The sequence below is a fragment of the Sorex fumeus genome, unplaced genomic scaffold, assembly GCF_029834395.1.
Source record: "Sorex fumeus unplaced genomic scaffold, SorFum_2.1 ptg000054l, whole genome shotgun sequence".
NCBI classification, from domain to species: Eukaryota; Metazoa; Chordata; class Mammalia; order Eulipotyphla; family Soricidae; genus Sorex; species Sorex fumeus.
In genome coordinates this window covers 2,782,292-2,808,535 of record NW_026606111.1, presented here as the reverse complement: position 1 = coordinate 2,808,535, position 26,244 = coordinate 2,782,292, and the positions used below count along the sequence as shown (strand labels likewise).

Genomic DNA, 26,244 nt, shown 5'->3' with positions numbered 1-26,244 from the left:
GCCTGCCCCATCATAGCCCATCTTCCAGGGGATAGGGGGGACACCCACTGGTGTCAGGGCTTACCCTCAGTAGACTTAGGAGACCATATGGGGTGTCAGGGATCAAATTCAGGTCAGTCATATCCAAGGGAAGCACCCTCGTTCTGTACTATCGTTACAGCCCCAGTTCGGCTTCTTGTGGAACATGCCAAAGCATGCCAAGTCTCAGGAAGTGGGATTCCGACATGGGACACAATCTCGGAGTTCCTGGGGCCCGAGGCACCGCACACACTGTCCACATGACACAGCCCAGGTGTGTCTGCTATGGTCCCTCCCTGCATGGCTCTGACACTGGCACCATCATGCAGTGTGGTGGCAGGTGCAGGGTGCTGCCTGGGTGCTTGAGCCTCAAGATTGCAGCATGCAAACCTGCATGCTGGAGGTAACCAAGCTCCCCAGTGAGAGACCTGGGCCCGCAAGGGGCAGGGAGAAGGCTCTGAGGAACCAGGGTCCCCTCCAGGGAAGGCTCTAGGAGGCCAGGCCAGTGTCCTCCAAAGGAAGTAGGCGTGTTCCTCAGCACAAGGCAGGTGCCCAATCCTAAAGTCCAGGCCCCTGACGTGTGACACAGGAAGAACCCGGTGGAGCAAGAGGCTATGGTAGCAGCGTTGGGATTGGGACGGGGACCCTCGGGCTGCCAGGCCACACTGGGGGCTCTGCAACCAGTTCTGCCCATGTTTGCCTCTGAAGTCTGCTTCTCTGTGCTGTCCTCCCATCCCGCCCCTTCCCTGCAGCATCCCAGGTTAGCCCCTGAGGCAGGGTCGCTGCTTGGGGTCATTGTGTCCAAGTCTGGAAAAATCTGCTTCCAAGCCAGGTGGTGGGCAGATGCCTGCTCCGTGGCCTCAGGAGCAAGACCCACACCCTCCAAGCAGATGGACGCGCCCTCTGTCCTGAGTTGTGGGCACATGCCCTCAGTCCTGGCTTGGTCATGGATGTCTCTCGGCAGCTATGTGAGTGAGCCAGGTGGGATGTGTGTGCTGGGGGTGAGGCCAGCTTGGAACTGCTGGCCACACTCAGCCATGCCCAGCAGAAACAGGGGCCACAAGCACCTCCATTGTCACGGCCTCCACCCAACCCCACCTTCCATGTGGAGTCCATTTCGAAGGGCCCCACGAATGGCCAGTCAGTTACTCTGGACTCATTCTGCACCAGGGAGGCACTGGCTGCCTTCGAGTGGGGAAAGGGTGCCCCCCCCGCCCCCAACTTGCTCTCCAAAGCCGAGCTAAGCAGGGCCCAGCACCCCATAGCTGCACTAAGCACACACACCTCCCCTTGCAGACGTGTCCTGGAAGCCATGGGGCGCATGCTGGGCTGTGAGGCCACCTGCCTCTGACATGGTGCCTTCTCTGCTGGAATGTGTGCCACACACCATGTGACGCCTCCACTGCGTGCTCTTCAGCATGGGGTTCCCTCCCCACAACCACCTTGAACCCTGCTGTTCCAGTCAATCCTCTGCTTGTCCCTCTAGAGATGGGGTCCTCGGCTCCTCTGCATGGATGCCTGGAGCACCCCCTGGACACCCCACTGCTCCTGGGGGCTGCGTGGAGAGCCACTCGCCACCTAGGGTCTAGGCCTAGCAGGGGGTGACCTAGGTGGGGGACAAGTGACGAGTGTGAAGACCACTAGTGTCCCCACTTCCTCTAGCTTACAGAAACCTGAGGGTAACCCACGCAGCTACAAATGACACTGCAGGTGCCCAGAGGCAGGTTCAGCGACAAGATGGAGAGAGGGAAACACACACACTGACCCAGGCACCAGGGACCCAACAGGCGCCTGCACGCGAGACGAGCAGAGTTCCAGGCCTGAGACTGGTCACAGAGGTTAACACACTGAATCACAGCTGGTCCCGAGCGACAGCATGCAAATGAGGTGCCTGTTACAGCTGGCCTGCCTGGCTTGGGGTGGGCGGGGCGGTGGGGTCTGGGCCAGTGCCTCCTGCAGCCCTCTCCTGTCAGTGCCACTTCTGGTCCATGTGAAAGTACATGCGGATCTACAGCGCTTCTGAGACCACCTGCTGCCCTCAGACTAATTTTCAAACTTGTTTGGGCTTTTGGTGTTTGGGCCCCGCCTGGTTCTCAGGGATACCTACTCCGGGCTCTGTACTCAGGAGTCACTCACGGCAGGACTCGGGTTAGTCTATGCTGTGGTGGGATTGACAGGGCTGGCTCCAGCCAAGCAAGCAGCCTTCCTGCCGCACTGCCTCCCTGGCCACATACTTCTTAACTCCAGAGTAAGTGTGTTCTTGTGTGGGGCACATCCATCTGTGTGGAGAACTGCCCTTGGAGCTGCTGGATCAAACCTGAGACAGCAGCTCCTACCTCCATTTTTGGTCCTGTTGTCACTGTTGTTTTGAAAAGGTCACTCCAGCGCAGTCAGTGGGGGTGCCTCCGGCAGCAGTGGGTTGGGGGCTCTGCAGTGCTTGGGCCTGGATTCAAGGTCTCACACTAGGCATGGGCGTGGCTACTTTTTTTTTTTTTTGCCTTTTGGGCCACACCCAGTGATGCTCAGGGGTTGCTCCTGGTTCTGCACTCAGGAATTACTCCTGGCAGTGCTTGGGGGACCCTATGGGATGCCAGGGATCAAACCGGGGTCGGCCACATGAAAGGCAAACGCCCTATCGGCCATACTAGCTCTCTGGCCCCATGTGCTCGGCTACTTGACTGAGCCCCAAGGCCGTGCTTGGCCAATCAGGCCTGTGATGCTCCAGGGTCCAAGGATGCAGCACTGCTGGGCCAGTGGGGCCAGAGACCACCAGGACCACCCCAGTGGTGCTCAGGCCTCCAGGGAACACACCCAGTGATGCCTAGAAGCCATGTGATGCCCGGGATCAAACCTGGTCAGGCACAACTAAACATGCACCCCTATCACTTTATCTCCCAGGTCCCCTAGAGAATGTTTTAAAAATTCAGATCTGGGAGTCAGATAGTACAGTGGGCAGGGCTTTGCAAATAGCTGACCTGGGTTCAATTCCCAGGACCATAGTTCTGCCAGAACACTGCCAGGAGTGACCCCTGAGACTAGTGGTAGAAGGAAGCCCCAAGCAGTGCGGCTTGTGACTCCCCAAAATGTTAAAAAAAATTCAATTAAAAAAATCAAATCTGCCAGGATCACAGAAATAGTACAAGGGTCAAGGCGCCTGCTTGGCAAACCTTAGGCTGATCCCAGCACACATGGTCCCTCAAGCATCACCAAGGTGAGCCAGACAATCCCAGGGCAGGAGCAGCGCTGCATCCCCAGGTCTCACATTGAACCACTAGCCCCACTGGCCAAGAATCAGAGGAAGGGGCCCCAGGCCCTCCTGTGCACTACGTAGGAGAGCTCTCCACACCAAATGCTGTGGGCTGGGGAGAGAGCTCAAAGGGCTACCTGGGGTCCATCCTTGGCACCATGTGGTCCCCTAAGCACACATCCAGGAGCAGCTCCCCAGCACTGCCATAGCAGTCCCTGAAACAAATGCACCTTGCATTAAATATACATGTGGAAAAAAAATCAATCTTCCTGGTTCCGCTTCACTCCTATTTTTTGTGCATTCAAGCAAAAATTAGGTACTCCTTCACTTAGAGAAATTTGAAGGGGAATGAACAAAACAAAACAATCCACCACCATAGTACTAATCAGACCCTCCCTTTTTCTAGAACAGAGAACACAGTGGATCAGGCGGCCCCTGGACTGACAGAGTGGAGGGAGAGCGGGCAGTTCTTGGAGATAGGAATGAAGTGGGTGCTGGACCGGGCAGGGAGCTGGGAGTGGTCCTGAGCAGCTGGGTGGCAGGAAGGAGCTGAAGGGGTGTCAGAGCCTCCGGCTGGCAAGTTGGCCAGTCACTGCACATGGAAAGGAAGAAGGGAGGGAGGGGGAAGGAAGGGGGTGGAAGGAAATTAGTCTCAGGAGCTGCACCTTCGGGAACCACCTGACAAGAGCAAAAAGACACACCTGAGCAAGAAGTGATGCTGCCCCGTGACAGCCCCCTGCGACGCCCCAACCCCCGCATTCCCCGGATGCAGTCATGAGGGGCTCCATCTTCCTCTGCATCGCCCAGCCGCCTGTCACGTGCAGCGAGGTGACGTCTGCAGCGTCCTCCGCCCGGGATGCCAGCGGCCCCCCTCCCCTCCCTCGCCATCGGCCCGCGCCTCCCCCCGCCCCGCGTCTCGCCCGGGTCAAGGCCAGTCTCGGGTCAAGGCCAGTCTCGGGGCGGCGACCAGGTCCTCCTCTCAACGGGGACCAGCGTTCCGTGTCTGTGGGGAGCAAGGCGGGGCCGACGCTTCCGTTAGCCGCGCATCCCGGCTCCAGCGTGGGAAGAGGCGGCGCGACGTCGCCGGCGGGGGCGCGGCGGCCGCGGCGGCTGCAGCGGGGAGGCCCGCGGGACGCCCCCGGACGTGCCCCGGCCCGGCCCGGCCCCGCGCCCCTCGGCCCCGGGAGGCGACGCCGCCTCCGCCCCGCGCCCCGCCACCGCCGTCCGGCCGCGCCCGGGCCGCGGGCACCGCCGGGCCGCCAGCGCCCGGCCCCCACACTCACCCGACGCCGGCGGCCCCGGCGCGGCGCGCACCTGCACGGGCGCCCGCCCGCAGCCCAGCACGACGCGACAAAGCCAGCTCGGCCGCCCGCGCTTGGCCGCCGGAAGTCGCCGGTGCCCCGCCCGGGGGACTTCCGGCCGCTCGAGCCGCGCCGCCGCCGCGCAGAGTCGGGGCGAAGCGGGGGCGCGCGCGTCGGGAGCGGCGGGGCGCGAGGGGCGCGCTGGGTCTCAGCCCGGGGCCCGGTACCGCCGGACACTCCCACGCGGGAGCCAGAGGTCACGGCTGAGGCCGGTCAAGGCCCCACGCAGAAACCCACGACAAACCCTGGAGAATAGCCACACGCGCCACACACCCGCCACGGACACCGCTCATTCACCACACACTCCCACAGATACCACACACACACCCCACAAGAACTCACACAGGCTTCACAGAAACCCACACAGACACCGCCAGTGCCCACACACAGACCACGAACACACATACACTACGCCGATGCCCACACAGACAACACGGAACATTCAATGCACAGAGAGCGCAGAGACACCACAAGATGCCCAGACAGACACCTCCACATTTACCACACAGATACCACAGACACCCACACATACATCCGCACAGATCCTACAGAGACGCCACAAACATCACACATTCACCACACAGACACACACACACACACACACACACAGACACCACAGGCACCCACACAGACAGCACACAAACACCACAAATGCCCAGACATTCACCACATAGATGCCTACACGGGCACCATACTCAGTACACAGACAGCACAGAGACACCACAAGATGCCCAGACACTCGCACACATACACATTTACTACACAGATACCACAGACACCCACACACACTACACACAACTACAGAAGCGCGAACACATTCACTACACAGACACTCACAAAAACAACACGGACACCTACACATCCCAAAGACACCACACAGAAATCTACACCAGTAAGGACTCAGACACCCACAAAACACCACAAGGCACCAAACAGACAGCACATACATCGACACAGAGACACACAGACATGCACACAGTCACCCACACAGACATTTCATAGACACCACAGATACCAACAAAGACACCAGACACCACACAAGGCACACAGACACACACAAAGACACCACACAGATACCCATAGGTACACATACTGAGGCCACACAGACACACACAGACACCACAGCCACCAGACGCCACAGATATTTCAACATAGATATCACACAGACACCACAGACACTATACAAACACCTCACAGACTTCCACACAGACACCACAGACACTCCAAAGGACACCCACAAGATACTGCAGATACAACAGACATCCACAAAGCCACTACACACACCCACACAGATGCCTTCAGCTGGCCCCACCCGCATAATCATCAGAATTTCTCCACCCGGAGGGGAGGGGGGCTTGGAGCAAGCTGGGTGAGGGGCAGCGGCAAGTTCAGCATCAGGACTGCCCTAGGGAGCCTTGCGGACATCGGCCTCGTCTAGGATCAGCGCAGGCCGAGCGGGAGGAAAGGGGCCCCCAGACCACAGCTCTATCCGCTCGGAGCCGCAGGAGCCCCTAAGTCCCGTGGCAAAGACCCCCCCCACCCCCCGCACTCTGCTGGTTCAGACACTCCCAGCTCGTGCCCCTGCAGCTCCTTCCGTCTGTCCGGCTCCCCCAAGTTCAGGCCAGTGGAAGGGGAAGGTGCCTACATGCCCCGTTATTGCCGCTGGGAACCTGCAGCGCACTGTGCGCCCCGCCTCCCTCTGAGGCTTTGGCCTCTGCTCCACGCCCTGTGCTCTCCCGGTGCCTCGTCCGGTGAAGGTGGTGATGACCCTCGGTAAGGCGGGGCAGGCGACAAGACGGACATCCCGCAGGCGGCCGCGAAGTTCCGCGGCCCCTTGCCCAGAGTGCCGCGGGGCGCCTGCCCGGGACTCCATTTCCCAGAGTGCCGCGGGGCGCCGGCCCGGGACTCCATTTCCCAGAGTGCCGCGGGGCAGCTGGCCCGACCCCGCCCCTTCTACCTGCCCAGGGAACGTGGCTGGAAACCCGGACGCTGCTCCCGGGAAGGCAGGCAGGTGCGGCCAGGTGCAGGAGAGGTGGGCTGGAGAGGTGGGCCGGGCCCCGCGGGGATTCCCGGGTAACTGTGTGAGTGCCTATTCGGGTGCTCCCAGAGGCCCAAAGCCCTGAGGGGTGCCTGGAGCCGGGCGCCGGAGGTCCCGGGAGTCGGGCTGCAGCTGGGCTGCAGGCCTCGGGGCGGCGGGCGCGGGGCGCTGGGGGTAACCTCGGGGCGCGGGGGAGCCCGCGGGCACCCGGGGTCGGGAAAGGGCGGGGCCGTCGCGATGCGTTTCTCCTTGCCGGGATGGCGTCTTCGCACTGCCCTGCTGTGCTCACAGCTTCAGATTCTTTCAGCATAGCATCTAGCATATGCTGACCAGGGCAGTGGCACCCCAAGGCCCGCCCAGTTCTGAACCGGAAGGGCCACGCCACCTGCCCAGGAGGAAGCGAGGTAGCCCAAGCGCAGGACTAACCTGCGGGGTGGGCCCTGGGCTGCAGACAGGCATGCCTCCCGACCCCCAGCGTGGATTGCACTGGTCGGGACCAGCCCCAACTTCGTCTCCTCCCCACTTGTCAGCCAGAAGGGAACTGGAGCTACCCGTTGTTAGGCCCGTGGGTTTAGAGGGGGTTGTGTGGGGTGCGTGGCGGATACGGGGACAAGCTCTCTTGGCTGGTGACTCCAGGGAACCCTTGGAGCACCGAGCGGAGTCTATCGTCGTCCCCACCCTTCCGAGCAGGGCCGGGTTGTAGGGGTGATTGGAGGCAGCTTCGTGGGCTCTGTCCCGCTGTGGGCTCCCATCTCTCCCCACCCCTTCCCGGGAACCTTGGGACAACCCTTGGACATTTGTGGGGCTGTGCTGGGCTATGAAGGTAGCAGGTGGAGAGCACGTGGGTCTTGGCCCCATACCATCTGGCCTACAGGTGCAGCCAACATGGAGGAGCCCCAAGGGGCGATGCGGATCCTGGTGACGGGGGGCTCAGGGCTGGTGGGCAGAGCCATCCAGAAGGTGGTGGCAGAGGGGGCCCGACTGCCCGGAGAGGACTGGGTGTTCGTCTCCTCCAAGGACGCCGACCTCGCGTGAGTGCACCCCTGCACACACACCCGGCCCTCTGCAGAGCCCCAGGCTGGCCTGAGGTACAGCCACCTGCTCATCTGGGCCCCACCAGGTGCTGGCCTGGTCTGGGTTGCCTGGCTCTGCTCCTGGGCAAGCACCCTTCCACCTCTTCCTGGAAGTCGGCCTCCTCCTCCCAGCCGGTCACTGGGCTGGGGTGCCTTTCCCCCTTGGTCCTGGGGAATCCCTGCCCCCCAAGTGCCTCCCACCCTTGGGCGCTGATTCCTTCGGGCTCCAAGGGGTCCCTGATGTCTGATTCTCCTCAGGGATGCAGCCCAGACCAGGGCCCTGTTTGAGAAGGTCCGGCCTACACATGTCATCCATCTTGCTGCAATGGTGGGGGGCCTCTTCCGAAATATCAAGTACAACCTCAACTTCTGGGTAAGAAGTGAGTGTTGGGAGGCAGGATCCAGCTCTCTGGCTGGGTCCCCATGCATAGGCCCCACCCAGGAAAGTTCCTGAGGGTCTGAGGTGTCATGCTTTTTTTTCTGGTTTTGGTTTTGGGGCTACACACAGAGATGCTCAGGGATTACCCCCGGCTCACACTTAGAGATCACTCCTAGTGGTTGCTTGAAGGACCACATGGGATGCTGGAGACCAAAGCTAGTTTGGCTGCATGCAAGGCAAGTGCCTCACTCCCTGTACTATGCTTCGGTCTCCTGAGGGTCAGCGTCTGGAGCACCTGCAAGACCTGGACACCCCTGATGTGTCTGTAGGGAGCAGGGGATTTGGCCAATTGGAAAAGCCCCAGAATGATGGGGGGGGGGCTGAGAAAAGCAGTTTCCACTGTGAATGCCGCTTCCAGAGCCCTCTGGCCTCCAGACCTGCCTTCTCGCCTGCCTGCAGTGGTCCAGCTCCACTGAGCCAGGCCCTTGGGTGCTCTGGGAATGAGGAGGAGGGGTGCCTTGCGCATGTGAGCAGCAACTTTCTCGCCCGCCTGCGGCCAGTGCTATTGCCCTGGAGGACCCATGTCGGGCTCAGCTGATCTCGACCTGCAGAGAATGAGTGGCGCCAGTGCCACTGGCTCAAGGGAGTGGAAGGACCCTCCTCCGCAGCCCCCCAGCAGTGGGAGCCATGCCCTGCCCTGATGGGAGGGCGGCGGGTCCTCTCTCAGCCGGGTGTGAGTGCAGAGCTGCCTGTTGGCAGGGAGGGGACAGCCACTTCTGAAAGGTCTGCCTAGGAGCTTTGCCTGGGCCAGGGCAGCAGGGTCAGGTCGTGTCCCCATTTATGTGCCTGGAAGCGCCTGACACTCCCCACCCCTTTCAGAGAATGAACATGCACATCAATGACAATGTCCTGCACGCAGCCTTTGAGGTGGGTGTGCGCAAGGTGGTGTCATGCCTGTCCACCTGCATCTTCCCAGACAAGACCACCTATCCTATCGATGAGACTATGGTGAGAGGCTGGGGTCTGGCTGGGCGGGGACCTGGTGGGGCTGGGGCAGGGTGTGACCTGATGGGCAGGGCCTGGGTGGCCAGGGCAGTACATGGCAGGGGTTGGGGCGGGGCCTGAAGTGACTGCCCCCTTCTCCTGCCATAGATACACAATGGGCCTCCGCACAGCAGCAATTTCGGCTACTCCTATGCCAAGAGGATGATCGACGTGCAGAACAGGTCCTCCACAGCAGCCCGAGCCCAGGGGGAATAAAGGAAAGGGTGGAGTTCTGCTGCCTGTAGGGGGTCTGTGCTCCTGTTCCTAGCCTTCCTCTGGCCTGGGTGAGGCAGGTTTGGGCTGTAGGATCTTGCTGTCCTCTGCAGGGCCTACTTCCTGCAGCACGGCTGCACCTTTACGGCTGTCATCCCCACCAATGTCTTCGGGCCCCACGACAACTTCAACATTGAGGACGGCCACGTGTTGCCAGGCCTCATCCACAAGGTGCACCTGGCCAAGAGTGAGTGCCTGCCCCCACACTCCCACACCCCGGGAAGCCCCTGGCCTGGCGCTCGCCCACACAGCCCTCCCACCTCTGCAGGCAGCGGCTCGGCCCTGACGGTGTGGGGCTCGGGGAAGCCCCGGAGGCAGTTCATCTACTCACTGGTGGGTGCCCCGGGCCCTCCGTGTCACTGTGGCAGGCTGGGAGGGGGCAGTGCTGGAACAGAGACCAAGGAACAGACGCTGAGAGTATTGATGCAACTCGGAGCTCAACCTGAGAAAGAACCACAGCTGTCAGATCTGGGCTGACCGAGGGGTGGCCCAGGAGAGCTGGGCAGCAGTGCGGGTGGACCCCAGGCGAGGGCATTCAGGGGAGGTGCCCTTTGACCTTCCTCATTTGACCTCTAGGACCTGGCCCGGCTCTTTATTTGGGTCCTGCGGGAATACAATGAGGTGGAACCCATCATCCTGTCAGGTGCGGGCCCTGCAGACCCCTGGTCTGTCTCCAGAGTGGCTGGGGGTGTGAGTGGGGATGCCTGGTGGTCTGAGTGCAGAAGAGGAGGTTTAACCTGGCCTTTTCCTCTGCACAGTGGGTGAGGAGGATGAGGTTTCCATCCGGGAAGCAGCTGAGGCCGTGGTGGAGGCCATGGACTTCCATGGGGAAGTCACTGTATCCTTCGCTCAGGCACCATGGGTCTTTGTACAGACTGGAACTGACCACTCGGTGCCCCCTATGGGAAGCAGGGTTGGGGAGTGGTCAGTTGCTGCTGCTGTGAGACCTTAACCTGGCTCCCAGTTCGATGTCACTAAGTCTGATGGACAGTTTAAGAAGACAGCCAGTAACAGCAAGCTGCGGTCCTATCTGCCCGACTTCCGGTTCACTCCCTTCAAGCAGGGTGAGCCCCTGGCCCTGACAGGGCTGCCTACCCCATCCACTGGGACCTGGGCTTGGGTCCCAGGTCCCATCTCCACCTCTCCCTAGGCCTCAGCTTCCCCTGTATGGGGCATAGTGGACACCTGCAGGCTTGGTGACAGGTGACATCCCCTTGTGTTTGGCAGCTGTGCGAGAGACCTGTGCCTGGTTCACTGACAACTACGAGCTGGCCCGGAAGTGAGGGTGAATGGCATCTCCTCCCAGACCGACTCTGCTGGGACACAGGGCCCACCACCTTTTCCAGGGCAATTGACCAGAGGTGTCCCGTCTATGTCCCTATCTGTCCTCAGGGAAATGAAGGGCCCACCTGGCAACCGAGGCCCGAGGGCAGCATCTTCAACCCTGCCCTCCCTGCTCCAGGACTCAATAAAGTGTATTTCATAGGCCTGGCCCAGCAGTTCTTGTCCACTGTCCCCCCTGCGTGCCGACACCTTCCCCCACGACTTGGTGTCCTAGTCTGCCAGTGCCCAGGGTTGAGGGCGGCCTTGGAGGATGACTGCTCATGGGGCACAGCGTGGAGCAGAGTGCGTTCCCAGGCCCTCCGCACCTGATAGCCTGGGTCTCCCCAAGAGGGAACCGGGGCTTCCCACCAGTGTGATTTCAGCAACAGTTGGCACGCTGGGCACGCTGCTGGCACGAGCCGCAGGAACTGGCAGGCAGGTCCTTTCCATGGGAATTGAGCAAGACGCGCGGCTCTTCGGAAAGCCGGGATCCCCTGTGCGCGCCCGTGCCGGGGCAGGTTGGCCAGCGCCGCAGCATCTCTCGGATTCGAGCCCGGACCCCCGGCTCTGCAGGGGCGCGGCGGCCCCGCCCACCGCAGGCTCAGCCAATGGGCAGTGGGGGCGGGGCCCGACGTTGCGGAGGCTCCGCCCACCCCAGGCTCAGCCAATGGGCGGCGGGGGCGGGGCCCGGCGCGGCGGCGGCGGCGGCGGCGCGATGGCGGCGGCTTCGGCGGCTCCCGGGCCCGGCCCGCTGCGCGTGGGGTTTGTGGGCGCGGGCCGCATGGCCGAGGCCATCGCGCAAGGCCTCATCCGAGCAGGTGGGCGCGGGCGGGGCCGTGTCCGGGGACGGGGACTGCCGTGGGCCGCCCCGACTTTTCCTGGTGCAGCGGAGTGACTGGGCAGCCCGGAGGTGTCCGTTGTCCCGGCAGTGCCGCGCCAGGCATCGGCTGCTCCGTGGCCACGGTCCCCCTGGTTGGCCTGAACTCCCCAGGGTTGCAGCGGCTGCGCTCCAGGAGGAGGAGGAGGAGTGTAGACACTGCGGCCAGGGCCTGGCTTTCTGCCTCCGTCTGCTGGCCTCTTCACGGGGCTCTCCTGGACACTGGCGTGTGCGTGGGGGGGGGGGGGGGCGGGGTCGCTGAATGCCTCGTGCTTCCTGTTACACCAGGGCTGATAATGCCACGCTTAGGAGCCTTTTTTTTTTCCTTTTTGGGTCACACCCGGAGATGCACAGGGGTTATTCCTGGTTCATGCACTCAGGTATTACTCCTGGCAGTGCTCCGGGACCATATGGGATGCTGGAAATCGAACCCGGATTGGCCGCGTGCAAGGCAAACGCCCTACCCACTGTGCTATCACTCCAGCCCCAACTTAGAAGCCTTTTATTGCTTTTATTTTTTGGATTGCTTTCTGCCCTCAGCTGGCCCCCGGCCAGGTCTACAGGCCTTGAAATCAACTTAAAAAGAGTTTGCTGCAAACCTCAGGTGTTAGATTGGCAGAATAGGCCTTGTGACTTTCCAGTTCCTGCCAGGTGCTGTGCTGGCCCCAAGTGGCACCAGGGCCATTGTCACTGCTGACAGTTGCTGCCCCTCCCGAGGAAGCTCAACCCCTCTCCCCTTGTACCTTTCTTGCCCACATGTCCCTCCCTGTGCAGGAGGCATGGGCCACTTGGATCTGGGTGTCCCCCACTGCTGGCAGGCCACCAGCACCAGAAACAAACAAGTCTGATGCCAGGTCCCAGGTGCCGTCTGCACAGTGCCCTGCTGAGCATGGGGTTCCTTCAGTGTCTGGCAACAGAGACCAGGGTGTCAAGGAGGACTGCACCTGACAACTGGCAGCGCAAGGCAAGCTGCTCCCTTTTCCCCGCTCTGTGTCTTTCCCTCCAGGAAAAGTGGAAGCACAGCTCGTGATGGCCAGTGCACCATCGGACAGGAACCTCTGTCGCTTCCGGGTGAGCGAGCCAGCTTCTCACCAAGCTGAGGCTTCCTTGTGGTCAGGGGGTCCATTTGGTGGGTGTCTTTTGGCTCCTATCCTCTGGGACAAGAACTTAACTGGGTCAAAAACTGAGCTAGTTTTGAGACTGGCCAGGCTGGGGAAGGGGAGGGCAAAGTCCGGATGGGAAGTGAGGGTTGTGGAGTGTCAGGCAAAGGGCTCATGTCTGCGCTGCCTGCATGTGCGTGATGTGGCTACATGCAGACAGGCATGCATGTTGCAGTCAGGGCTGATCATGAGTATGCTGTATCAAGGGCACACTGGAAGGTACTGGTACAGGGGTCTGTGAAGTGCAGGTGTGTGACTGGAGGAGGGGTGCACTGCTGCTATGGTGAGACCCACAGGATACCCCTTTATGCCGGGGCTGGTGTCGCACAGACCCTGGGCTGCCAGACCACCCATTCTAATCACGAGGTGCTGCAGACCTGCCAGCTGGTCTTCTTTGCTACCAAGCCCTACGTCCTGCCTTCCGTCCTGGCAGAGGTGGCCTCCTCGGTGACCTCTGAGCACATCTTGGTGTCCGTAGCTGCGGGGATCTCGTTGAGTACTTTGGAGGAGGTGAGTGGCTGTGTGGGGTCAGCTTCTCATCTCTGGCGCCCCCAGACTGCTTTCAGTCTGGCTTGGGTGTTTCCTGGGGCAGCACCCCCTGACATTAGCCTCTGTCCACAGCTGCTGCCCCCCAGGGCCCGGGTCCTGCGGGTGTCACCCAACCTGCCCTGCGTAGTCCAGGAGGGGACCATGGTTATGGCACGGGGCCGCCACGCTGAGAAGAGTGATGCCCAGCTCCTGCAGACCCTGCTGGAGGCCTGTGGGCAGTGTGAGGAGGTGCCTGAGGACCACGTGGATATCCACACTGGCCTCAGTGGCAGCGGTGTGGCCTTTGTGAGTGACACCTCAGGACTCAAGGGGTGGAGCCCTGGGCAAGCTTTGGCCCAGCTGCCACCTGGCCAGGCTCAGAGCCCAGGAGTCTGGAGCTGCGTGCCAGTAAGTCTGGGCTGATGCCTGTCTCCCCCCACCCCGCCCGCCGCCCCGCTGCTATAGGTGTGCGCCTTCTCTGAAGCCCTGGCTGAAGGTGCCGTCAAGATGGGCATGCCCAGTGGCCTGGCACATCGCATCGCTGCCCAGACGCTTCTGGTGAGTGGGGCAGGGACGGGCCCAGCAGCCTGCTACCTGGGTGCTGGGTGCAGAGCCTGTGTGCTTCACTGGCACTGGCCCATACCCTTCTTCCCAGGGGACAGCCAGGATGCTGCTGCAGAGTGGTCAGCACCCAGCCCAGCTGCGGACAGATGTGTGCACACCTGGCGGCACCACCATCTATGGCCTGCATGCTCTAGAGCGGGGTGGCCTACGGGCGGCCACCATGGACGCAGTGGAGGCCGCCACATGCCGAGCCAAGGAGCTTAGCAGGAAGTAGGCGTGAGGCAAGGCCTAGCCCCATGTCCAGACAGCCCTATTCATACCCGCCCCTCCCCCCCGCCAGCTTTCTGAGGACAGGCGGGGATGTGTCAAAGATCCTTCTCTGGGTCCAGGAGAGACCCTGGCAGGCAGGATGTAGCCCTGCAGAGGCCAGAAGGAGCCACAGGCAAGGAACACTGTCTTGGCGCTAGAGGCAGTACCGCTGGACCTCACCTGTGTGCCTGCCCCAGGGCCAGCCCCTCTGACCCCGGGTTTCAGTCCTCCTGGAATCTGCCATGTCCTGGGAAGGGTAATAAAGACACTGTCCAGGCATGGGTGACCGTGGCTCTTGTGCTGTTCGTCTCAGGTGTGTGTGTGTGTCCTGAGTAGGCCAGAGAACCTAGGACGCCTGTGCAGGTCACCCTACAGCACCTGAAGACGAGGTGTTCCGGGCCTGAGCCCACTACAAAGGTGGCAGGAGGGAACAGTGTGACCATGTTTGACCTTTATTACAGAGCACTGGTGCCCCCCAGCCCCCCAGGACTCACACTCCAGCCAGCCTTGCCCAGGGTACCCCTACCTGAACCAGGGCTGGAGCTGCCTGGGAACACAGGTTCTGACAGATCTGGAGGTAAGCAGTGCCCTGAGCCACCACCTCCCCAGGTGAGCACCTCTTGAAGTGACCTTCTGTGGCCTGGAGTGCCAGAAGGCCCTGACCTGGGCATCCAACCCTGGCGTGGGCATGTGGTCCGGGCAAGACCCCGTGTGCAGCAGAGCCTCGCCCTCATGCAAACTCCCAGACTGGCTGGGCAGGTGACACAGGGAAGGTACCTTGTGGGGGGGTGAGGGGCACTAAGCCAATCAGTGGCAACTCCAGGGTTCCCTGAGGAAGTCCCTGACCAGACTTCCTTGTGACTTCACATGAAACAGGGCCCGGGTGGTGGGTCTGCATGCCAGTGCCCTATGGGGACCATAAACCAGCTATCCTAAGAAGGCTGCAGCGGCTGTCCCTGGAGGGCCTGGCCAGGACAAGGGGAAAACAATGGCAGAGGCTTCTGGGCGGCCAGTGCAGGCCCCTTTCCACACTGGAAGGCCTCTGCTGAACAGCTGGGGGGGAACAAGCGTCCTCAAGCAGCCTTGCCTGTCCTGGCTCCTCCAGGTTCAGAACCAACACAGCTCTCGCTGCCCCGCCCAGGGATCCAAGCCTTTCCTCTCACACTATCATGCAGCAGCCCCGTTCCACAGGGCTAGGAGCAGCTTCCTGGCATCCCATGGCACTGCCAGAAGGGGGTGGGGCAAGAAGGCACTGAGGGTCACCCTGGCACGGCTGTCAGTGCTGGGCCCACATCCGGGCAGGCAGCTGCTCGGCTGTGGCCAACGGAGACGGAGCAAGTGACTGGGGGAAGCACCAGGGCCCAGCCTGAGGCAGGGGGCAGCTCCAACGGGACCCTGCACCCAGGAAACTCCCACCGCCACCTACAGCCCAGCTGCACCCAGTGGCTCAGGAGCCCTGAGGCCAGCCGTCACAGGTCTGAGATGGACCCAACACAACAGAGGCCAAAGCAGGCTGGCCCTTGCCCATGGGACGGCCATGCAGGGCTCTGGCCACAGCCATGTCCAGGTCACGCACGTCACGGGTGGCCACAGTGGAGGCACTGCAGAGGGCTGGGGACCGGGGGACCCCAAAAGCTGCCCCCGAAGGGCTGGACGACCCTTCACAGAAGCCTGCAGGCCAGACGGGTGCAGATCCCAGAGGCAGGAGGATGGGGAGACCACGGGTCCGAATGCAGTAGCGGCTCACTCACCCTGGGCAGGACCTGCTGGGGAGGGCGCGAGGCCCCCCAGCCTGCGGGCCATGCTGACCAGCGAGCGCAGCTGCACCAACTTAAGGGGCCCCACCTCCAGCGGGTCCCGGCTCTCCAGCCACCGCAGCGCCGTCTCCAGACCCCGCACAGCCTCCCTGGCTGTGGGCACCGGGGCCACTCCGCGGTCAGGAGTGTCTTCCTCCTCTCCGGGGTCCGCGGGGCACCCCTCGCCCCTACCGCCATCAGGCAGACCCCGGTCGTCGTCCAGGTGCAGCCACTCGGCCACCTCTTCGGGAGCCAGGCGCTGGTAGGCCAGGGCGGCCAGGTGCGTGAGGTCGCTGAGCACAGTGCTGTGCTCGGTGGCCGCCTCCACTTGGCCAGGCAGCTGCCGCCCGCGCTCCCCGGCAGGCTGCGGCTCAAAGGCCGCGCGCAGGCCCAGGAGCCAGCAGCGCTCGATGCTGCCCGCCTGCACCAGGTCCCAGGAGAGGCCGGCCAGGTAGAGCATGTCCTTGAGCATGAAGCTGCGCATGAAGTCCAGCGGTGAGCCCGCGGCACACGACACCGCCAGGCGCAGAAGCTCCCGCTTGTACAGCTGCTTGAAGGTGGCCACCACGCCCTGCTCCAGCGCGGCGGGGATGGGCGCGCGGCCGCTGCCTGCGCTAAGGAACAGCACGCGCACGGCCCCGTCGGGCGTCTGCAGCTCCTCCGGGGAGCCAGGGGCGTCGGGGCGGCGCGGCCTGCAAGGCCCCTCGCCCTCCTCCGGGCCCGGCGCCCGCGGAGGCGCGCCCGGGCAGGGCGGGTGGGCCACGAGCAGCACGGCCTTCTGCTGCAGGCAGCTGCGGCGAAGGTAGCGCCTGACGCCCGGCACGAACTCCTCGAAGAACCACCCGCGCAGCAGCGGGCGGCTGAGCCAGGCGTCAGGGCTGTAGCGGTAGGAGGCGGGGAACTTGTTCTGGTCGTGGTGGCGGAGGCTCGGGGGGTCCGGCAGCTGCCCGATGACCAGCGGCTTCAGCTTGTGGCTGCCGGTCAGGTTGGCGGCCAGCAGCACGGTGACCCGGTCGCCGCGCGCGTGGCGGCTGTGGCCCCCGGGGCTCCGGGGCGCCGCGCGCTCGGGCAACAGCTTCCAGTAGAGGCCAGTGACGTTGGCGTTGTAAATCTGCTCGTCCCCGTAGCCGCCGTCGGCGGGGCCCGGCGAAGGGGGCGCGCGGGTGGGCGCGGGGCCGGCGCCGGGCGCGGGCCCGGGCTCCGGCTTGACGCGGGGACCGGGCGCGGGCGCGGCGCGCGCGGCCGCGTCCTCAGCCTCGCCGTAGATGCGCTGGCTGGAGATGCCGTGGCGCTTCTGCCAGCGCCAGAACCAGCCGTGGCTGGCCTTGAAGGTGCACTCGGGCCCGTGGATCTGGCGCGCGAAGGCCTCGGCCTGCGCCTGAATGAGCGGGCCCGACAGCGGCACGCCGTGCCGACGCAGCGCCAGGAACCACGCGTACACGGCGCGGTCGATTTCCTCCTCGTTGGCCAGCCGCATCTTCTTGCGCTGCGTGCCCACCTCGCCGCCCAACTGCTCCAGGAACCAGCGCAGCTTGGGCTCGTCCTTAAGCCAGCCGCGCAGCGTGCCGCCGGGCACGCCGAAGTCGCGGCACACGCTGGCCTGCCGCTCGCCGCCCTTGACGCGCTCGATGGCCTGCAGCTTGTCCTTGATGGAGTAGGCCTTGCGGAAGGCCATCTTCACGGCCACGCGCGGGCGCGGCGCGGGCGCGGGCGGCGGCGGCGGCGCCGGGAGCCGCGGCGCGTCGGCCGGGCGCGGGGCCGGCCCGGCCGGCGGGCCCGCGGGGTACATGGCGGCGGCGACGGCGGAGGCGGCCGCGGGGACGCGGGAGCCATAAGCCCCGCGGACCGGCCGCGCGGGGCGGGGCGCTCGGGGGCGGGGCCGGCCGCGGCCCTCCCCTTTGTCTCGCCGGCGCAGGCGCGCTAGCTCCGCCGGGCCCCGCCCCGCTCGTCCAGGCCCCGCCCCTCCCGGCCCGCAGGCCCCGCCCTGCGCGTCACCCGCCGCGAGCCGGCCCGGCCGCCCCGCCCCGCCCCGCTCGGGCGAGTCCACGGGGCTGGCCTTGGAGGGGGCGAGCGCGGCACGGGCGGCCGCCCGGCTCCCTGCCGCTCGCTCCGGCTCGTGCGGGGAGGGGCGGGCTCCGCGGGACTTTCGCTCCCCTGTCCTCCGCGCGGGCGCGGAACCTCCCCCCGCGAGCGCGCGGGAGCTGCGCCGCCGAGCCGGGGCCGCCCCCCGCGCGGCGCGTGGGAGCGCCCGGGGCTTCACTTCCGTGCGCGGCTCCCGGGCCCGCCCTTTCCTCCTGCGCCCCGCGCCGCCTGCCTGCTCCGTGCTCGCCGCGTCCTTGGCTGGCGTGTGAGTACCGTGGGCCGCGCCCGCGCCCGCCCCCGCCGGGACCCCAGCGCCGGGACTCCGGCGCGCCGGCCGGGCTGAGGCCGAGGCCGAGCGCCGCTCTGCGCGCGCCGGGGGCGGGGCCGCGGCCACGTGGCGGCCGAGCTCGGGTCCGGGCCGCGCGGTGCCTCGCCCACCCCTGGAAGCTGGGATTGCCGGGCAGGGCCGGGCCGAGGGGTGCTGCTTGCTCCGAGAAGCGGCGGGGGGCCGTGGGCGCCGGGCCAGGTGGACGTGACCCCGTGGTGCAGGGCGGCCCCGGGCACGCGGGTCCACGAGCGTCCGTGCGCGGTTGGCAGGTGTGGGCGTGGTGCGTGTCCCCACCACCCCAGGGCCCGCGGCGCCTGCCGACCCCCCTGGAAGTCTGGTCGGGGACCTGGTCCAGGCCAGGAGACTGCCTTGCCGCGGCTTCCCCCAGAACCATTCCTGGCGCCCCATACGGCTACTTCCCGCACCCTGTCACCGCCACGTGGGGCCCCAAATATCGGAAGGAAGAAACGATCCCTAGAAAGTGATGGTTTTCAGAAACCGACAGCGTGCCCTGCTGTTGGCACCCGTGCCAGGCTACACTGACAGGGTGCGGGCACAGGCAGTGAGGCTGAGCAGAGAGCACTGCTGGTGTGCCAGGGGCAGTTGGCTCAAGCCACGGTGCCTTGGGTACGGGGTGGGTAGATCTGTCCCATAGTGGTGATGGGGCAGCAACCTTCCCTGGACACCTTCCCTTGGAGCCTGGGCTGTACCCCCACTCTGGCCACCGCCTTGTGCTGTCCTCCTGGTGGCCTGCACCCCAACGCCCCTATGCCCCAGAGAGGGCACAGAGGCTCACTGGCCAGGCATGGTAGGCAGGGGGCCCGGCCCTGGCTTCATGAATCCACTTCCTTTTCCTCTCCCTTGCCAGGGTGGCTGTGGAGGTCTTTCGAGTTGCTGGGGTGGGAGTACCCACACAGGCACATCCTGAGGGGTGTGGGCGTCCACCTCTGGATGCCTTGTGACTGACCAGGAGGGTTCTGCCAGCTCCTGACCTTCTTCAAAACTCCTTGAGCCCTCAGGGTCGGCATCCTCTTGTGGGTCTCGGGTGGGTGCTCAGGGCCTGCTCGGGCCTTGGCTCCTGGGACCCTCGTTCTGAGTGAAGCCCGGCTGGCCCTCTGGGACTGGTGGTGGGTCGGGCTGGTGCCGCGCATCCATCTCTTTTGCCAAACTCACCTGCACGCCTCACCAGCTGCTTCTGAAAGGGGCTCCTGCCTGCCAGGCTGCAGTCTGGCACCTCTAACCTGCTGCTTTCTCTTCACGCTCTCCTAGGACACTAGAGCCAAAGTGAGTACCCGGGCCCGCCTACTGGTGGGGGACAGTCCTCCCAGACCCTGTTAGGGTCCTGGCACTGGGGTACGTCTGGGAGGGGGGGGCCCAGTCTGGCATGCCAACCCCCGCCTGTGGTGTGTCCCATGTCCAGCTGTGAGAGAAGCCCAGGTCCTGCCCGGGCCCCTGGGCTCTGTCCCTTGGGCGCAGTGGGTGATGTCACAATGCCCAAGCCCCTGGGTGCACACTCTGCCCCCACTGCCCAGCTGGCAGCCTGGCCTTGGTGAGTGCTACCACCTGCCTGAGGGAGGGCAAGGGCAGGCTGGGACCTCGGGAGCCCCGGTCCCTGTCCCAGCCCTTAGCCCTGCACTCCCCGCCCCCCCCCCCCCCCCCCGACCTTGCTGTCCCCGTCCCGCTCTGGGATGCTGCCCGGGTTGTCCGGAGCTCAGCTTGAGGCACACCAGAGGCTTGTGTCCATCGAGCTTGACCAAGACCTGCCTCTGTGCTGGGGACAGTGGGGTTCCCCGGGGGGGCTGCTCCTGCTCAGCCCCTTGGTTAGTCCGTGTGCCTGGACACTGCAGAAGCCAGAGGCAGGTCTGTCCTGGGAAAGCCCCCGCCGGTCAGCTGCTGGGTGGTCCCCACAGGAGCAGAGCTCCAGGGTGCATCTTGGTTCTCTGGCCAAGGGGCCCTCACCGGCTCCCCACCTTCAGTGAAGCCCACTCTGCCCGGGGCGGGGTAGGGCACCAATGTCACAGGATGTGCCCTCGGGGCCCGTCTGGGCATGTCCTGCGCTGAAGGCAGGCAGCTGTGACCAGGATCTGGATCCTGAGGCTTGGCAGCAGCCTGGCACGCATGGCGCTTCTGCTTGGCTCCGCCTTTGCACGTGGCCTCCTGGCACCCCCATGGCCGTGTCCCCGGTCCCCCGCAGCATGCCCGCGGGGGGTGGGGGGTACCCGGTGCCCACCGTGCATGGGCCGACCGCTGCAACTGCCGCCCTGTGCTTGCTTTTCACGCTGCGCCGAAGATGAGGAGCGGGAAGGCCCCCCCTGCCCCGGAGAGCGTCTGGGAGGACACGCAGACGCATGGGGAGGCCGCGCAAGCTGCTGCCCCGCTGCAGCCCCCGAACGAGGCTCTGGCCGTGAACGGGCCCAGCCCTGAGGACACCGGGGAGGCCGAGGCCCCAGAGAGTGGCCGGAGTGAGCCAGGCAGGGAGCGCCCGGGGAAGAAGACCCTGCAGAAGAAGAGGAAGCGCTCCCCCAAGGGCGGGCTAGGCCAGGCGGCCCTGGCCCTCGTGGGTCTCTCGGCGGACCACGTCTGGCTCGACAAGCCGCTTTTCGACCAGGCTGAGAGCTGCTACCGCCAGAGGCTGGCAGATGTGGCCGCCCAGGCAGCCCAGCCACCGGCCCTGGGCTCACGCGGCCCCTGCACCCACGGCAGCCTGGTGGCCTGCCACCACGTGACCTGGGGCATCTGGGTGAACAAGCCGGCCTTCGATCAGGCCGAACGGGCCTTTGTGGAGTGGTCGCAGGCCCTGCTGCTGGCCACGGAAGGGAGCAGCCTGCAGGGCGTTCCTGACACGGGCCAGAGGGTCCCTGCGCCTGACCCGGCCCCCCCGTGCCAGCCCAGCCTGCCTACCAGCGGGCAGCCTTTGGGCAGTCTGCAGGCCCTGGTGCAGGAGGTCTGGCTGGAGAAGCCCCGCTGTGACGCAGCCCTGTGCGATGGCCACCCACCCGGGAAGGTGCGTCTGCAGGAGCGAGCCGGCCAGGCCGAGGGAGCCCGGCGGGCCCGCAGAGATCGACGGGGCCGCAACGCCACCGGAAGCAAGCGGGCAGGACCACGGCGTTCAGATGGGGAGGCCCCCTCGGCCCTGCCTCATTGGTACCTCCTGCACAAGGATGCCGAGGCCCCCTGGCTGAGCAAGCCCACCTACGACTCTGCCGAGTGCCGCCACCATGCCGCCGAGGCGCTCCGCATGGCCTGGCGCCTCGAGGCCGCGGCCCTGGCTCACCGTCCCACGCCCCGGGCTGGCCCGTCCATGTCCAGCCTGAGACCCAAGTAGGAGCGACGTGCCGGGACCCTGGGCGGGATCCCAAGACTCTTGGACCCGCCGAGCAGATGGGCTCCCCGCGCCGGGTGTGAGGGAGGGGGCGGGAGCTGTGCCAGCAGGCTAGGGGCAGAGGCTCGACCTGAGGGAGGCCAAGTGGACCCTCTTCTCCGGGGGTGACCCCTCGCCTTGGCCATGGAGGGATGGGAACGGGCCGTGGACTGATGGTGGAGGCCTGGCTGTGCTGTCACTGGGGCCGGGCACACTTGGGCTTGCCGGGGGGGAGAGTCTCTGGGCTGTACCCCAGTGCTCCCAATTTGCCAGTGCCAGGACGCACTGCGGGTGCACCGGGCCTGCGGCCTCTGGTGGCATGAACTCAACCTCACACAGGTGTGCTCTTGGCACGGTGCCCTGCCGTTGTGCCTGCCCTGAGCCACTGGTCTCCCCAGCTTTGAAGGACACCAGGGCGGGGGTACCCCAGGGCCAGCTTCGTCGTAGCCGCCTCAGCCTCCCCTCCACTCTCCCAGCAGGAAAATGGCCACAAACTTTCTTGTGCATGAGAAGATCTGGTTCGACAAGTTCAAGTTTGACGACGCAGAGAGGAAGTTCTACGAGCAGATGAACGGGCCAGTGGGCAGCTCGGCACGCCAGGTAGGGGCTTAGGGTGGGGGTGGGCCTGGGGGCCGGCCACCCATCTGCCCGACCCTGGCCCAGGTGGTGGCCACTTTTCGCTTCTGCTAAGCTTCTGCGCTAGGCTTTTACCCCCACAGGAAGGCCCTTTTATTTAATTTTTTTTTAACTAAAATTTTTTTTAATGAGGGAAAGACAGTTCTTTCTGCACTGTCCGCAGGAGAACGGCGCCAGCCTCATCCTCCGCGACATTGCGAGAGCCAGAGAGAACATCCAGAAATCCCTGGCTGGAGTGAGTACCACGGCGCAGTATCCGAGTGTCCTTGCCTGGCCTGGTCTGCTGGCTGGCGCCGCCACGCCCACTCGGGCCTCCTGCCTCCTCGTGGAACTGGCCCCTTGCCTCCTGGGCATGCGGCCCCAGCAGCAGTGACCTCACCTCGCTGCCATGCTGTCCCTGTCCCTGGGGGGGTGCTCGGGGGTGGAGGACAAGGGCCTTGAGTGGCACCTGTCCAGGTCCAGCCAGTGACCTCCCTGAAAGTTAGGCCCAGGGCTCCAGGGTTCGGTTCTGCCACACCCCGCAAGCCAGCTGTGGTCCCCTCAGAAGGGGGTGCCTGCCAGCCCCCCACTCCTGCTCCAACCAGTTGCCGTCCTCTTTCTTCCTGCTTTTGGCTCGCCTGCTGGTGCTGAGGGGCTGCTCCTGAGGCTTCTTGCGCCTTGCCGTGCTGGGGACGGAGCCAGCCTCGACTTGGTCCCCATTTTCTTTGAGAGCTTATTGGCCGCTGAGGTCTTATCGGCCATTTCCCGGCTCTGTACTGCCTGGCCAAAAGCTCTGTGCTCAACCCGATGGCTTGGCTATTTGGCCCAGGATTTGGGGGCCTTGTGCCAGCCTCTGGGGGAGGACCCACACCAGCAGGCCCCTAGGTGTCCCCGCCCACCAGCACCAGCCTCTCCTGGGGAGGAGTGGCCATCCCTGGACACCCAGACTCGATCCCCAGTTATCTCCCCATGGCCGGTGACCTTTAGGGCCCAACGCAGCCACCAGCTCTCGGGCAAACGTGCCAGCAGCTCCCCCGTGTACTCATGTCCCTGCTCTTCTGACTTCCACCATGGCCCCTGGCCCCTGCCCTACTGCCCTCTGGACCTAGCAGACCTGAATTCACGGGCGCTCAGGGGTGTCTGTGGGCTGTGCTGCAGGAGACCCCAGGGCGTCTCTGTTCTGTCCCACAGTTTGGGGCCCTGCTGACCTCATGGAGACACCAGCCCTCAGACCCAGGCTAGGGTGCAGAAGGCCAGTCTTGGGGCTCTTGGCTGCAGGCACCCCCGCCTCACTCGGGATACCTGTGCTGGGTGCAGTAGCTGTGTCTGGGCCTGGGGGACCGCGGGTGAACTGCTGACCCCAGCTCTGTGGGGAGCATCTGCAGGCAGGCTTGGCGGGGGCTGGGGTGTCTCACAGCCCACCCTTCTGGGCACTGCCTGTCTGATGGGCGCGACCCAGAATCGGGGGGCTCCTGCTCCAATGATCTGCCAGCTGCCCTGGAACCCGCTGCACCCCCCACGGGCCACCATGCCCCTTGCCCTGAGACACTGTCTCCAGCAGGCAGGGTACCTGAGTGTCTTACAGAAGGGGGAGGGGGAGGGTCTCAGGCCATCATGCTCCAGCCCACGCACCAGAGGCAGTGGGGAAGTGTGTGCCTCGGTTGTGGACCCCACAAAATTGCCATCACCTCACTTCAGCTGGAAGAGAGGCTTCCACATGGGGAGGGGCCGCCCCGCAGGCCTGGTCCTGATGCCACTCTCAGTACTCAGCAGGGAGCCGCAGTGGGCCAGGAGAGGCCAGAGTGCTCCTTGCTGCTGCTGTGCCGAGTGGCCACGCCAGGGACGGGGGAGAGGGGTTGCCCCCTGCACATTCTCGCTCGACCCACACTCCCCTCAGTGGCTCTCCATCCCCTTCCAGCTCCAGGCAGTGCTGTCCAGCCCCGCTGACGTGCCTGGGACTGTAAGTCCTCCGCCGGGTCCTGCCATGGCAGGTGGCCCGTCTGGTGTGCGCTGACGTCCTGTGTGGGGCTGCTGGGGCCCTGCTTTGTGCTTGGCTGCGCGTGGTGGTGAGCCAGCCCGACACCCCCGCCCGGGGTGCGATTGGCCAGCACTCGGCTTGGGGGAGCTGGGAACAGGGCCTGTGCCAGCCAGACACCAGCCCTCATCCTCCTGCCTTGCAGGGCTCCGGCCCCGGCGCCAGCGGGCCAGGTGGAGACCACAGCGAGCTGGTGCTGCGCATTGCCAGCCTGGAAGTGGAGAACCAGGGCCTGCGAGGCGGTGAGGCCCGGGCTGGCGGGTGGGTGTCGGGGCCCGTGCTGCCTGCTGACGCTCCTCTGACCCCGCAGTGGTGCAGGGCCTGCAGCAGGCCCTCTCCAAGCTGGAGATCCGGCTGAGCGCGCTGGAGAAGAACTCGCCTGCCCAGCGGGCCGCCCCACAGACCCAGGTGCGTGCCGCCCCCCCCCTGCCCCCAAGGCCGCTGCCTGCCGCCATGGCCTCACCCCTGCCCCTTCCCTCCCCCACGCAGCACGTGTCTCCCATGCGCCAAGTACAGCCCCCCACCCAGAAGGCAGCCACGGCCACTGAGGACGATGAGGATGACGACATGGACCTGTTCGGCAGTGACGAGGAGGAGGACAAGGAAGCAGCGCGGCTGCGGGAGGAGCGACTGCGGCAGTACGCCGAGAAGAAGGCCAAGAAGCCCACGCTGGTGGCCAAGTCTTCCATCCTCCTGGACGTGAAGCCTGTGAGTGCCCGGCGTGGACCCCCTGGGGGGCCTCCCGCTGCCCCTGCTTCCCCCCACTCACCTCTCCCTCTGCCCTCAGTGGGATGACGAGACGGACATGGCTCAGCTGGAGGCCTGCGTGCGCTCTGTCCAGCTGGACGGGCTGACCTGGGGGGGCTCCAAGCTCGTGCCCGTGGGCTATGGCATCCGCAAGCTGCAGATCCAGTGCGTGGTAGAGGATGACAAGGTGGGCACGGACCTGCTGGAGGAGGAGATCACCAAGTTCGAGGAGCACGTGAGTGGGCAGCCCAGGATGGGGTCAGGGGCCGGGGGGCCAGGGCGGTGCACCCACTCACCACATGCCCTCCCGCCTTCAGGTGCAGAGCGTGGACATTGCTGCCTTCAACAAGATCTGAGCCATCCGTGCCGTCAATAAAGATAGATTCTCGCACTCCGGCTCCGCAGTCTTTGGGAATGGTTTCCAGGGGGCTTCGGGGGTCCTCAGGGAGCTGAGCGGGATGCCAGAGGTTGAGCCCTGGTGGGCCGTGGGCAGGGCAAGCTCTGGCCCGGCCCTGTCCTGAGGAGGAGGCAGTGCTGGACTTGGCCTGGGCAGCCCAGCACTCTGCCCCGTGGTTCCCACCCACCCTGTGTGTGTGAGCTGTGCTTGACACCCTGTGCCCATCTCTCCAGCAGCAGTGTCCCTCGGTGCCCTCCCAGGCCCCTTTGTTAGCACCTGGGGAAGCAGCCCGCTGGGGCCCGCTGCCAAGGCCACGGCTCTCCTGATGCCTTGCTGCCAGGTGGCTCCTTGCCCCTGGGGCCACCCAGCTCCCAGTCCCATGTATGGCCAGCACGTACATGTCCCATAGCCCTGGACACCCAGGTGGTTCAGCCGTGTCCTACCCTCCCATACCCATACCCGGGCAGGCCCAGGGCTCTGTGGGCTGCAGTCTGCTGGAGATTGGGGGAGGGGGGTCCGGGGCCCTGCACCTGGAGGTCTGGGTGTGTTGGGGAACAAAGGTTAGCCGAGTAGGGCTGTCCCGCCCTTTTCCCTCTCCGCCCCGCCCGGGAGTTCCAGGCTGGAAACTGGATCCTGCCCCGAGGGGCCCAGAGCTGGGGGCGGGCACCGTGCCCGGCGGAGGCGGGGCG

The 26,244-nt window shown here is 64.9% G+C and overlaps 4 protein-coding genes across 7 annotated transcripts; 3 read left to right on the top strand and 1 right to left on the bottom strand.

Moving 5' to 3' along the window:
- Positions 1–7,494: 7,494 nt before the first annotated feature.
- On the top strand, positions 7,495–10,879 carry GFUS (GDP-L-fucose synthase). Its single transcript, XM_056125044.1, has 10 exons — positions 7,495–7,695; positions 7,996–8,110; positions 8,996–9,124; positions 9,269–9,342; positions 9,487–9,620; positions 9,702–9,766; positions 10,010–10,076; positions 10,192–10,271; positions 10,398–10,497; positions 10,661–10,879. Exons 1-10 carry the CDS (start codon positions 7,550–7,552, stop codon positions 10,714–10,716), a joined length of 966 nt encoding a protein of 321 aa, XP_055981019.1. The 5' UTR covers positions 7,495–7,549; the 3' UTR covers positions 10,717–10,879.
- Positions 10,880–11,454: 575 nt separating this feature from the next.
- Positions 11,455–14,412, top strand: PYCR3 (pyrroline-5-carboxylate reductase 3). The gene is made up of 6 exons (XM_056125045.1): positions 11,455–11,574; positions 12,640–12,704; positions 13,124–13,303; positions 13,415–13,627; positions 13,787–13,879; positions 13,977–14,412. The coding sequence occupies exons 1-6, from the start codon at positions 11,472–11,474 to the stop codon at positions 14,157–14,159; spliced, it is 837 nt and encodes a 278-aa protein (XP_055981020.1). The 5' UTR covers positions 11,455–11,471; the 3' UTR covers positions 14,160–14,412.
- A 227-nt stretch (positions 14,413–14,639) lies between these two features.
- On the bottom strand, positions 14,640–18,808 carry TIGD5 (tigger transposable element derived 5). The gene has a single exon (XM_056125414.1). It carries the CDS (start codon positions 18,806–18,808, stop codon positions 15,938–15,940), a length of 2,871 nt encoding a protein of 956 aa, XP_055981389.1. The 3' UTR covers positions 14,640–15,937.
- On the top strand, positions 18,162–25,549 carry EEF1D (eukaryotic translation elongation factor 1 delta). 4 transcript variants are annotated; one of them, XM_056125028.1, is made up of 11 exons: positions 18,172–18,337; positions 19,670–19,753; positions 20,691–21,721; positions 22,238–22,361; positions 22,561–22,632; positions 24,295–24,336; positions 24,557–24,653; positions 24,722–24,819; positions 24,901–25,119; positions 25,199–25,393; positions 25,476–25,549. In XM_056125028.1, exons 3-11 carry the CDS (start codon positions 20,691–20,693, stop codon positions 25,512–25,514), a joined length of 1,917 nt encoding a protein of 638 aa, XP_055981003.1. In that variant the 5' UTR covers positions 18,172–18,337; positions 19,670–19,753; the 3' UTR covers positions 25,515–25,549. The 4 variants fall into 4 exon arrangements, with proteins under 4 accessions (XP_055981006.1, XP_055981004.1, XP_055981003.1 ...); XM_056125031.1 differs by lacking the exon at positions 24,295–24,336 and having other exon boundaries at positions 18,162–18,337; positions 22,241–22,361; XM_056125029.1 differs by lacking the exon at positions 24,295–24,336 and having other exon boundaries at positions 18,162–18,337.
- The last annotated feature ends 695 nt before the right edge of the window (positions 25,550–26,244 follow it).